Below are 13,049 nucleotides of genomic sequence, written 5' to 3' on the forward strand. Positions count from 1 at the left end.
CCGCGTTCCGCCCGGGCTGACAGCATTTTAAGCCCGGGCGGAGGAGGACGGGGAGCAGCTGGGTCAGCGGGAAAGTGTGGCGACTGTCTGCGAGCCAGATGCAGCCCTCAAAAGAGCCATATCTGGCTCGCGAGCCATGGGTTCCCGACCCCTGCTCTATCGGGTGCCTCTCTGGTGCTGGTTTGCTGCTAGAGGGGTCCACTTTGTATCTCTGATAGGAGAAGGGTCAGTAATAGCTCCTCCTGGATGACCCCACTCGTAGCCTGGTTTGGGCTGGGGGCATGCTGGCACTGCTGGTCTGCTGTTGGCACCTCCAGCAGCTATTTCACATTTATTTTTTTTTGTTTGCTTTATTCTAAAACCTTTCTTGCATGAAATTTGTAGTACTTTAATCAGGGAGCTGTCTTGTATTCCAATCCAGGCTTTTCCCTGCTTTTTTTTTGTCATGTGAGGCAGTGATATGTGTGGTTTACAGGATAGAGTGTGTGACCTTGCCTGCTGTAAGCGGGGCTGGGAGTAGCCGTGGCAGTGTTGTGTGTGGTTTACAGGATAGAGTGTGTGACCTTGCAATGCTGTAAGCGGGGCTGGGAGTAGCCGTGGCAGTGTTGTGTGTGGTTTACAGGATAGAGTGTGTGACCTTGCAATGCTGTAAGCGGGGCTGGGAGTAGCCGTGGCAGTGATGTGTGTGTGGTTTACAGGATAGAGTGTGTGACCTTGCAATGCTGTAAGCGGGGCTGGGAGTAGCCGTGGCAGTGATGTGTGTGTGGTTTACAGGATAGAGTGTGTGACCTTGCAATGCTGTAAACGGGGCTGGGAGTAGCCGTGGCAGTGATGTGTGTGGTTTACAGGATAGAGTGTGTGACCTTGCAATGCTGTAAGCGGGGCTGGGAGTAGCCGTGGCAGTGATGTGTGTGTGGTTTACAGGATAGAGTGTGTGACCTTGCAATGCTGTAAGCGGGCTGGGAGTAGCCGTGGCAGTGATGTGTGTGTGGTTTACAGGATAGAGTGTGTGACCTTGCAATGCTGTAAGCGGGGCTGGGAGTAGCCGTGGCAGTGATGTGTGTGTGGTTTACAGGATAGAGTGTGTGACCTTGCAATGCTGTAAACGGGGCTGGGAGTAGCCGTGGCAGTGATGTGTGTGGTTTACAGGATAGAGTGTGTGACCTTGCAATGCTGTAAGCGGGGCTGGGAGTAGCCGTGCGCATCATTCGACCTTCCAACCCCGATCTGGGCTAGGAAATGCACAGAGTGATAGCCCCGGGAGGTGGAGCAACTCCAGCATTTACTTCCTTGGACTAAACCAGGGGTCGGGAACCTATGGCTCGCGAGCCAGATGTGGCTCTTTTGATGGCTGCATCTGGCTCGCAGACAAATCTTTAATAAAAAAGTAAAAATTTAACAAAACCCCCCACCCTCCTGACACCCCCAAGACCTCCAAAATTAATTTACTACAACCCCTACTCTCCTGATGCCCCCCAAGACCTGCCAAAAGTCCCTGGTGGTTCAGCGGGGGTCCGGGAACGATCTCCTGGATGCCACGTCGACGGCCCTTTGCCCTTACTATGTCACAGGGGCTACCGCCGCCATTGGTCGACCCCAGTGACATAGTGAGGGCAAAGGGCCGTCGGCGCCATTTTGACTACTGGCAGCTGACAGCCCAAGTCCAGGAGATCGCTCCCAGACCCCCGCTGAACCACCAGGGACTTTTGGCAGGTCTTGGGGGGCATCAGGAGAGTAGGGGTTGTAGTAAATTAATTTGGTAGGTCTTGGGGAGGTCAGGAGGGTGGGGGGGTTGTAGTTAGTATGGCTCTCACGGAATTACATTTTAAAATATGTGACATTCATGGCTCTCTCAGCCAAAAAGGTTCCCGACCCCTGGACTAAACTGTTCCTCTCCCGATGTCCTACAGAAACCACACGGTGCTGCAAGAAAATGCACGGCAAGTGAGCAGATTCATAGCTTTGTCAAGTGTGGGCAACACAAGCAAGAAAAAGGTAAGCAGACACGAGAGCTTTCTTCTGACCGAGAAACAAAACGAAAATGCAAGTTCTAGGATGATTGAAACTGGATGGGAGTGAGCCAGTTATCTTGTCTTGCACTGATGAGGGAATTCACTTTCCTCTCCATCTAATTTTACAAATTTAGAAAATTAAAGCAGAGAGTTTGGGGGGGGGGGGTGGAGAGGGGCGTTCTCCTCTGGCCCGCAGACGCACGAGAGGAAGGGAATGTGTGCATTAGACTCCTAATGTATTTAGGTTCCGGTTGTCGTTTGTTTGGTGCAGTTAAGATTGAAACTATGCCGGGATTTGTTGTCATGAGTGCATGTCGTCATGTCCACGCAATTCATTGCGTAAATAAAGCTTAGCAAACAGAGCATTTAGAAACTGGAACTCATAAATTGAGTGCTGGGACTGGGCAGAGGGGTGCACATGACCTTACAGTAAATTTAACATTTAATGGCATTTAGAGCTTTTAGCCAATTGTATTCACTTGGTTGAAGATTGGACGTCTTCCAGTCTTGCTTGCAGTTAAAGTTGCTGCTGGACTTTGTCTAGAAATTTACTTTTCTGATTTTGTGGGGGGGGGGTTTTTGTAATGTTTTATTTTTTATGAATGGTTTTATTGGAAACTGTGTAGGACCTTGGATATTGTGGCTTTAAAAACTTTTAAAATTTTAAATTTAACCAAGACAGAAGTCTTATGGGTTAGTAGGAAACACACACATACCTGTGGATATTCAAGAAGTTAGACTTCAAAATCAAGTTTCCTCTTCATCCAGTCAGACCAGTTCAGCCAGCAGATGGAGACAGAGACCCACAGGCTGGCTGATGTCGCTCCTTGTATTCCTCCGTGCTGACACCAGCCTGCCAGGATTCATACCCCAGATCAGTCCAGACAAGCGGGCTTTGCAGCCCTACCAGCAGATGGAGACAGAGATCCACAGGCTGGCTGATGTCGCTCCTTGTATTCCTCCGTGCTGACACCAGCCTGCCAGGATTCATATCCCAGATCAGTCCAGACAATCGGGCTTTGCAGCCCTACCAGCAGATGGAGGCAGAGTATAAAAGCTTTTCAGGCCCTGCTGCATAACCGAGAGCGCCACCTGCAGTCCCTCAGTATCTCTCTGACTCCAGCAGGTGGTAGAGGTGCAAACCTGCAGACTGGAAGAAAAGAGAAGAAAGAAGAGGCTTCCCGAGGGGTTAGGTTCCTTCATGGGCCATCCCTCAGGTAGAGCAGGGTGAGCGGGGATTGCTAATCCCCGATCTGCCTCTGCGCTTGTCTTCCATAGGGAGGGAAAGCCAGGGGTCCTCCCTCTGAGGTCCGAGCACTCAGAAGCAGGGAAGTTTCCTTTTTATTACTTTTTTGCTCTCTGCCCCTTTTTAAATAGTTAAAAAAAACAAAACCCCCAAACAAACCGTGGAGCAGGGACTCAGGCTGCATTTCTTTTCACTGGCAATCGCTGGGGGTGAGTAAGGGCAAATTCTCCTGCCACGGCAGCAGCTCTGGGGGTCCGGGACAGCACCGGGCGGGACCCTAGAGGTGTGCGTAGCTCGGGGTTATTGTTACCATTCAGCATGGTGCCTCCTGCGAGACGGTGATGGGACGCAATCGTGCCTCAGTTCGGCCGCTCGTATGCCAGCTGTGTCTCCAGAGGGGAAGGCACCTCTGCGGGAGGCTCGGGGAGTAAACGTTGTACCTGATCATCAGGACCCGGGGGTATCCGAGGAGATGCAGAGGGCAGGCAGCCGCGAGGGAGTTCAGAGTCTCCCCTCCCTCCCCGCTGTCCCTGGTGCAGCTTCACTCAGGCGGGGACATGGGGCGGGGGGGGGGGGGGGGGGGGGGGGATCGGGAGCCAGTGAAGGAAGAATGGGCAAAGGGTCCTCTGATTCTGAGAATTTTATTCCTCAAAATTTGGCCTTCTGCTCCACTGAGTTGTTAAGGCAAGGAAGGAAGGAAGGTGGTAAGTCAGCGGGCAACCTCCCAGATATCTCCGTGCTCGGCTAGGAAGCCTAAGGCACATGCGCAGACAGGATTGGAGGGTCCATCGCCTCCTTGGTCTGGGCCGCCAGGCTGGTTCAAATGTGCGGACTTCAGATGATTCCGATGGTGATGGTCTCCAGGAGGGTCCACAAGAGGATCGTCAAGTTGATCCGGGCTTTGATCCTGAGGCAGTACCATCAGGTGATGATCCTGATGCGGATAAGGTTCCGGCCACGGATGGGAACTACCCTAGGGTGATGAGGTTGTTCCGAGGAGAGGAATGGTGCCCTATCTTTCCCCGTGTGCTGGAGGAGCTCGGGATCAGGGTCATGCTGGAAGACTCTGACAATGAAGGGGGTGCATCCTAGGGTCCTGGATGGCTTTTTCTTTGCCAAAGATGGCGAAGAAACTGACCGTGAATGGGATTCTCCAGAGGCCAGTCTGACGGTGGCTAGAGCCATGGCCAAGCTGTACGCCTTGCTTGAAGAGAGCTTGGAACTCTGGAAGCTTCCAAAGATGGATGCGGCGTAGGCTCAGGAGGCGGTTGCTTTGCACAGTCTGCAGGCCACGTCCAGGAGGTCCCAGAGGGGGTTGAAGGAGATGGTGGCCATTTTGTCTCCTCATGGCAGGAGGCCTGTAATGAAAAGGGAGTTCAGAGACTCTCCTCCCCCGCTTTCTCCAGTACAATGTGGGTCTGGAGAGGATAAAGAAGAGGCAGGGGAGCCAGGAGAGGACCTGGTGGATAAAGAAGACAGTGAGTCTGACGAGTTTTTCCACAGATTTTGTGTTGATGCTACATGCGGCCTATCTCATTAAGAAAGAAGCAGCGGATAAGTGGTCAGCCACCCAGAAGTCCCAGAGCTCGGCTAAGAGGCCTTGAGCTGAGGCACCCCCCCAGGTCAGGGGAGGGGGGGGCATTCTTCGCCTGCTGGGTCTGGGATTCCCGACCTCTTTGGAAGATTTGGAGGGAGATGCTCCTCAGGAGGATTCATAAACTGGCCCGGGTACTTATCTGGGCGCTGATCCTACGTTACCTTGATGCAGAGGACGACCCTCTCGTGGACGGGGACAACCCTAGGTGGTGAGTTTGTTCTGTAAGGAGGAGTTGCAGCTTCTCGTCCCCCAGGTGCTTGAAGAAATGGGGATCAAGGTCACGCAGGAGGATTCAGACTACGAGGGTTTAAACCCGGTATTGGACAGGCTGTGTGGTCCACCAAAGGCTTTTCCTTTGCTGAAGAAGGTGAAGAAGTTGATTGACTGGGAATGGGATTTTTCTGGAGCAGGTCTGAAGGTGACAAATGACTTCAGGGCTATGGCCAGGTTGTATCCTTTGCCAGTGGACACTTTGGAGGTTGGCAGCTTCTCGGGGAGAGCAAGGTCGAGGAAAATATTCGACTAGATCTGCAACAGGACAGTGCGTCCTTGCAGGTGCCGCACTTTCGTATGGAGACACTGTGGACGGTGATTGCGATGGTGCGCAAGGGAGAGTTTTTCGCATACTTGGATTCAGCAGAAGCATATCTGCACATTTCCATCCGACCAGACCATCAGACGTTTCTGCGATTCACGGTGCTAGGAGAACATTTTCTTCCCTTTGGGCTAGGGATCGCACCAAGAACGTTCACGAAGGTGGTGGTGATGGCGGCGGCGGCAGCCCTCAGAAGGGAAGGGACACTTGTTCACCCGTACTGGGACGATTGGCTCATTCGGGCAAAGTCAGGGATGGAGTGTCGCTGTTCCATTCTGTTACCAAATTTTTGCAGGAGGGGTTGAATATAAAGTAGGCTCTTAATTCCTTGAAGGTACAGGTAGCGGCTCTTGCCTGATTCAGGGGTCAGGTGAATGGTGAATCCTTATCTCATCCTGATGTGGCCCATCTCTTGAGGGGAGTGAAACATCTTCGTTCTCCCTTGCAGTTGCTGGTACCCTTGTGGATTCTTAATCGGGTTTTGGACTTTTTGATGGGTCCTATGTTTCGACTGATGTGCTCCCTTTCCTTGCGCTTATTGACCTTGAAAACAGTGTTTCTGGTGGTGATATGTTCTGTGTGTTGAATTTCTGAGCTGCAGGCCTTGTCTTGTTGGGAACCGTTCCTTCGGGTGACTCCAGGAGCAATTCAACTGTGTACTGTTCCTTCTTTCTTGTCTAACATGGTCTCAGATTTTCACTTGAATCGGTCCATTTCTTTGCCGCCTCTGGATAGGGAAAAGGATGCGGAGGAATATTGCCTGTTGCGACCTTTGGATGTCAAGAGACATATTGTAAGGTATCTGGAGGTTTCTAAACCTTTCCAGAAGACTGATCTCCTGTTTGTCCTTCATGGTGGAAGGAAACGGGGCGAGCCGGCTTCATGGGCTTCAGTAGGTCACTGGATTAAGGAGGTAGTCACGGCTGATTATGTGGCTGCTGAAAAGCTGTTGCCTACTCGGGTTTGGGCACATTCTACTAGAGCTCAAGCAGTGTCATGGGCAGAGGTTAGATTGTCTCCCGTCAACATTTGCCGAGCTGCGACATGATCCTCCTTACATGCCTTTTCCATGTATTATCGTCTGAATGTGAAGGCCTGGGAGGACGCAGCCTTTGAATGTGCAGTTTTGACAGGACCGTGGCAGCCTTCGGCCAGTTCGGGAGTAGCTTGGGTACATCCCAGTGGTTCTGGATTCATCTGTCTGGACACTAAGAAATGAGAAATTAATACTTACCTGATAATTTCCTTTCTTTAGGATAGACAGATAGATGAATCCAGCTTCCTACCTTTGGCTGCCAAATGATTGTGCTATGGTCCTCCTGCATGGCTACGTGTTTTCAGGGGTTACTAATAAGTGTTAATCAGTCCCTAGACTAATGTTAATGCATTCTTGTCCGCGTTCAGTGTTTCTTGTTGAGTACTGAAATGGTTATCTGTCTAATCAAGTTTTGTTAGTCTGTCCACAGTTGCTTTTGCAGAGAATACTGACGGGCTGTCACTGCAGGGGTATATATACAGTGGGCCCTTGGGTTATGAACGGCCCGGTTTATGACCAACTTGAGTTACGACCAGCATTCAAGGCTTCGGGTTACAAACAAATTTTGAGTTACAACCAAAATTCTGGTTTTCAGTTACAAACAGATCTCAAGTTAAAACCATAATATGTGTGAGAGAGACTGACTATAATGCCCTCACACTAGATAGGTATTTATATGTGTATGGGAGGCCCACCTAGTAACTCAAGGTGAGGTTTAGGTATTAGTGTAGGGTTAGGGGCCACTTTGACATTCAGAGTGTGGTGTACAAACAGAACAGTGCTTCTTGTGGAGATTTGATGACCTTTGGAGTGAAGAAACTCAACCAAAGATGAGATTTGTGCAATGTTCTCTCAACCTAGCTTGATGTTACCTAGGAAGAGAGTCCATATGCAGATATCGTAAAGGAACTGGTGGAGGAGGTGAAATTGTTGTTTCTGGTAGGCAAGGCACATTTTATAACCTTCTGGTGAGTACTCTAGGGAAGTATTGGTGTTTCTGGTAATTAATGACCTTATACAATCACTTTTTATTATAGAAATGGTTAGGTAAGGGGGTGCTTTTGGGAGGTTCAGAATGCATTATTGGTTTTCGCATTATTTCCTATGGAAAAAATAGTCTTGACTTAAGACTTACAACCAACTTGGGTTACAACCAGCCCTCTGGAACCAATTGAGTTCGTAAGTCAAGGGACCACTGTACTGTGATGTCAGCTTTGCTCCGTCTCCATCTGCTGGTAGAGGTGCATAACCCACTGGTCCTGAGCCCATCTGCCTATATTAAGGAAAAGGAAGCTATCAGGTAAGTAGTAATTTCTCATTTTAAGCAAGACTGGAATCAGACTAATTTGTCTCCAGGCCTGTGGGGATCGCCCCTCGTTCCCACACCCTGCTTTTGTCCTTTCTTAAAGTGTAATGTAATGGGTTTTCTTTCAGTGGTGAGACTTTTTTGCCACCTGGATGCAAACCTCTGTTAAGCTCGGTCTCTCTGATCTCCGTAGTATCTGTATGCGTTCAACATTATCCCCATGACCTCCATGGACCCTGCAGAATTGGTGAAGCAGCCACTAGATGTCACTGAAAACCCATACCGAATATCTGGGAAAGACTCGCACAGGGCAAAGCAGGCCAGCATCATAGAGGTACAGTAAAGAGGGATTTTCTTCTTGTTTGTTATTTAAGCAATGCCCCCTTTCCCTGTGTATGGATAGGTCATTTATTGACCATTAGGGCTTGACTGAGGCATTTTTCTCATGTGGAAAGAGGCTTATTGAGTTAGACCCTTAATGTTCTGGTCTGGTACATTAACTGATAGTACGTATGCTGTGGCCCATTATAAGCTATAATTGGTTTTGCTTTTTTTTTTCTTTTTAAGAAGTAGAAAATAGGGATATGCTGAACTATGATCCGTTTGTCTTCCTGCTCGGATTCCTTAGACCAGGGGATCTTATAGCAGATTTTTTGGTGGCCTCAGGATGGCCACAAAATCTTGTTAGTGGCTGCATTCTCTATTTAATGTTGGCGCTGGCCAGAAAAATTTGTGTTTGCGAGACGCTGGCGGAGGCAGTGACGAGCAGGGCCATGGTCTCTGCCAGCCTGTGTCTTCCTCCTGCCTAAGGAGTGGGAGGCCCCACTCCGTTCTCACGTGGACCCAGTGCCCTGCTGTCATCCCTTGTCATCGTGGATCCACATTATTGACTTCTCCTCCTGATTCCTGTGTTTTTGTGGTTTTTTTTTTTTCCTGCTTTCTTCATCTTCCCAGGAGGAACCTGCTGCTCAGTTTTTCTTTGATCTAAGCAAGCAGCAGGGAAAGAAGCGTTTCTCCACGGGAAGAGGGGACGGGCAGCACTCCTCTCCAAAGCAGCCCAGAAAACCACGTGAGTCTGTCATAAAGCTGTTTTTTTTTTTTTACTTTTCTGGCCGCAATGGATTTCCCAGCGAGTGCAAGGCCTCATGGGAACAGCACGTCGCTGTGAGACAGTGAAAGTTAATGTTTCCATTTCAGTAAAGTGATTTGATTCACTGCCGACGTGCAGAGAGAGCTGACAGAGAAAATTGTTGATGGTTCTCTCAAGGAGCTACTTTAATGCAGGGGACTGTGCAGGTATTCAGAGAGGGGCACGCAGCAAACAACGGCAAGTCCTGAAACGTGGCGTGACATTTTACTGCGGGGGATACAGCCCTTTATCTGTGAGGGGAAGTGTGATGCTAACTATAAACCACAGTGTGCGTCGGTACTTCCCTCAGCGTAAGCGTTCTTAACGGAGCCATCCTGATTGGTCGCTTTGACTATTGGGATTACCGCTTGCTCGTGGTCTCTCCTCTCCAAAGGCAGCACCCTTTCTAGTAAGTGTGCAGCAGGTGGAACTGCCCATGATGTCAGATCTTACCCCACTCCCCCAGAGAAAGGTGATGCAAATTGACATGACCCCATGATGGCTGCTGCTACCCAGAGTAGGGGGGGAGCCTCTGGGTCATGGTAGGAATGCTGGAGACCACCTGGAGTGTGAACAGGAGCCCATTTCATCTTCTTAGGTAACGGGCTTGTGTTACCTTTTTTTGTTATCGCAGTTCTCCTTTAAGATAATGTGTATAGAAATGAAATTGACTGGAGTTGAGTTTAAAGGTGCTAATATGCTTGTGAACTGTATGTATCTGAACTCTGTCCCTCCGATTACAGCCCAGCCCACAGGCCCATGCTGGTTTTGTCTTGCCAGCCCTGAAGTGGAAAAGCACTTGGTGGTCAGCATTGGAACACACGTGAGTACTGCACACAATTTTTGTGTAAATGTACAATCTGCAAACTATCCCTTGAGTTTAGCATTTCCGGTTTGAGCACTAGGAGGCTCCTTTAGGGACCCACAGCAAATGAGGATCGTGGTTTTCAGGTGCACAAGTCAAAACCGCCCTGGGGAATGCTTCAGCCAGAGTAAGTGAAGAGCTGACACCACGCTATGGTGAGTTATAAACACCGCTCACAGCCGAATTCTTGGAATAAGCTAAATTGAGTGCTGCCTCACAGTGGTACCCTTGGGCCATGAGAACAGACGCATGAAGACTGTGCGCTGGAGGAGCCTGTGCTTTTTGTTCTTGCACAGAAAGGAATTGTACAGGACAGCAGCCTAGATATGCATGTTTAAGGCCATTTATATTTACAGGGCAATAGTTAAAGGCATGTCTGCAAGCAGCATTTCACCTGCAGAACTGGTCTCTAATTATCGTCTGCTCCGTATGTGCCGCAATGCATGCACTTCTGTCCGCACGCTGCGAAGGCATTCTCAGGGGACCGGGAGGGTGGGAAATGGAATAGCGCACGTAATTTTGATTATACAGAAGTTAGGCGGCGTCTTTGTTTGTGTACATTGACGACGTAAACCGCATCGGACAACTCTCTCTTTGGTTTGAGGATGCGGTCAACAAGACCTTTTAATTAAATAAAAATTACCAACAAGGAAAGGGGCAAATTTTTTCCTTGCACAATAATCAAAGGAAAACCACCAACATAATTTTGCTTTGATTATTGGTGCCAATCTCACTACTAAACAATTCCTGCGGAGTTTGCACCTTCTGTTTCTTGCCCCCCCCTTACCGTCACATCTGGAGAGGAAGATGCAGTTCTGGATCCCACACTTAACAAAAGGTATTAACGCATCTCTAAATTTAAGGGGATGGAGGGGGCTTGCCCTGCGAGGCCTGACTTTCATTAGAAAAGGATGGTTAAAATCAGGCCCGAGTGTACTTTTCCGATACTGAGTGGATTCTGCAGGGGCTTCTTTACTGCCACAGATCAGAAGGTAAGTGAGTCCTGAGTTGGATTTAGAATCCATGGCACTTGCCCACACTGAGGAAACCTTTCACTCAGACCCAGCCTTGATGGGAGGAAACGTGTGCCGCCCTGGTGCGCTCTGTATTGCCAGTGAATGATTTGGATTTCATTTCTGGTTCAGGCTCCAATTCCTCTGCGGTGTGGGCCCAGGAGAGCTTCAGAGCTAAAAAAAAAAGGTTTTCGGGAGGAAGAGGGGAGGGGTTGATCAAGCACAATCTCTCTGGTGAGGCATAGTAGGTAGTCACAAAGTAACAGACGATGTAGTTATCTAAGCAGGCTGCATCCTGTCATCCTTAGCACAAAAAGATACAATGTACAGAACTAGCCGTTAAGCCCATAACAACGGGCTACATTTAAAAAAAAAAAAATGTTTTCGGTCCATTTCCTTCCCACTCCCTCCCCCTCTATTCTCCCTCCCTCTCACTTCCCCTCCCTCCTCTATTCTCCCTCCCTCTATTCTCTCTCCCTCCCTCTCACCTTCCCCCTCTATTCTCCCTCCCTCCTCTATTCTCCCTCCCTCTCACCTTCCCCCTCCCGTCACGCTCTCCTCCCTCTCCCAATCTCCTCCCCTTTCAACTCATCCACAACCGGCAGACAGAAGATCTCCGGGGGAGGGGGGTCCCCTCCCGCGCGCGCGGTGCTGCTACTGCTGCTCGTCGTCGCTGCCGCCGCTCCTGCTCCTCCCACTCCTGTTTCTCGCCGCCGCTGCTCCTGCGGCCCCAGCGCCTTTTTTTTTTTCCGGGCACGCTCGGCTCTGACCGACGTGCTTGCCCGCACATGCGCGGTAGAGCTGCTCTCTGCTGCGCATTTGCGGGCCGTCGGTCAGAGCCCATTTATAAGGTAGACTAGTGGAAGAGCCCATCAAAAATGGTGGGGTAGAAAAACACTGGAAATATGCACCTTCGCCATCTGACCCTCATCCTATTCTGTCATCCCCCGCCTCCTTCCCCCACCACCAAGATCACCCAGCCTCGAATCCCTTCCCATTCCCTGTACGTACCAGGATCAGCCCAGACAGCTGGGTTATGCCTCCCCTCCAGCAGATCACCCAGCCTCGAATTCCTTCCCAATACATCCCTTCTAGTCATCCCATCTTGCTCTGTACGAGTGGGTGTGCAAGGGCGAAGAGTGTTTGTAGTCCGGCCTGTTCTCCTTGCACTGTCCACCTCTTGTTAATGTGTGGCTCTCCCTACCTCCCCAGTGCACTCTTTGCCTTCCTTACCTCTTGACACCCCCACCTCTTCCAGTGGTACTGCCCTCTCTGGTTCAGCTGGTGAGGGGTTGGCTGTGCTGATCGCTGCTGCCATGTGCGTGAAGCACACACAGAACTGACTGTTGTCAATGGTGGGATGTGGGAGAAATATGGGCAGTTCCTGTTCATACCCCTGATCATTCCAGATTCCTGGATTTTGCCTCCCTGCCAGAAGATGGAGACAAAGAGAACATTTTCACTGACACTGCCATATAACCTAGTGTGTCACCTGCAGTCCCTCAGTATTTTCTGTCTCCAGCAGATGGTAGAGGTGTAAAGCCTGCAGTCTGGAGTATAGTGGGGAAAAAATAGAGGAAAGAAATTCCTTTGCATTCCTCCCAGGGGTTGTTAGGTCCTGGTAGGGCCAACCCCCCTTGAAAGAGCCTCAATCCTAGCCTCCATGGGGGTTGTACAGCTGGTGGTCCAGTTCCATCACCCTACAAGAGTGACCGATTTCCTGTGGCAGCTCTGCATCTTCATGACCCAGCTGGTTTAAGGGAAGTACCCTTATTATTCTTTTGGGGCCATTGTAGTAGATTGTGGCTCGGGAGGTCGCAGTGGGCCCAATCACCGGCAGGGTCGTTTTTACTGATTGCAGATCCCATCACCTCTTTTGGCCGGTGCAGAGGTGGTTGAAATGGTGCACAGCTGATGGCGCATAGCAAGAACTGCCACTCCTGTGGAGAGTCACGTGCATGCCTATCTAGGGCTGGCTTGAGCACGCGTTGCCTCTCTGGCAGGGAAGGCAGTTTGGATGAGCAGACCTGCAGCACTGAAGGTAGATTCACAAGAGTGTCGGAAGCTGCCACTGATGCCTTTCCCATCAGCACAGCAATGGTGGCCATGTTAGCCTCAGCAACAGGGGAGGCAGGGGATTCCCCACTTCCGTTGTTTCCTGCAGTTTCTGTACCCAGTGAGGGGCAGAGAGCTTCTGACACTGAGTTAGGACCTCTGGATGAGGATTCAAACAGGATCCCCTCTTTTTCA

The 13,049-nt window shown here is 50.1% G+C and overlaps 1 protein-coding gene across 2 annotated transcripts in view; it reads left to right on the forward strand.

The window, feature by feature from the left end:
- The window catches only part of CWF19L1 (CWF19 like cell cycle control factor 1), a 68,543-nt gene that overhangs the window by 25,856 nt on the left and 29,638 nt on the right, over positions 1–13,049 (forward strand). For both annotated transcript variants that reach the window (XM_029597256.1, XM_029597255.1), the window contains exons 8-11: positions 1,911–1,995; positions 7,986–8,126; positions 8,747–8,861; positions 9,665–9,744. In XM_029597256.1, the coding sequence (XP_029453116.1) occupies positions 1,911–1,995; positions 7,986–8,126; positions 8,747–8,861; positions 9,665–9,744 (421 nt within the window). The remainder of the gene's footprint in view (positions 1–1,910; positions 1,996–7,985; positions 8,127–8,746; positions 8,862–9,664; positions 9,745–13,049) is intronic.

The sequence above is a fragment of the Rhinatrema bivittatum genome, chromosome 4, assembly GCF_901001135.1.
Source record: "Rhinatrema bivittatum chromosome 4, aRhiBiv1.1, whole genome shotgun sequence".
NCBI lineage: Eukaryota > Metazoa > Chordata > Amphibia > Gymnophiona > Rhinatrematidae > Rhinatrema > Rhinatrema bivittatum.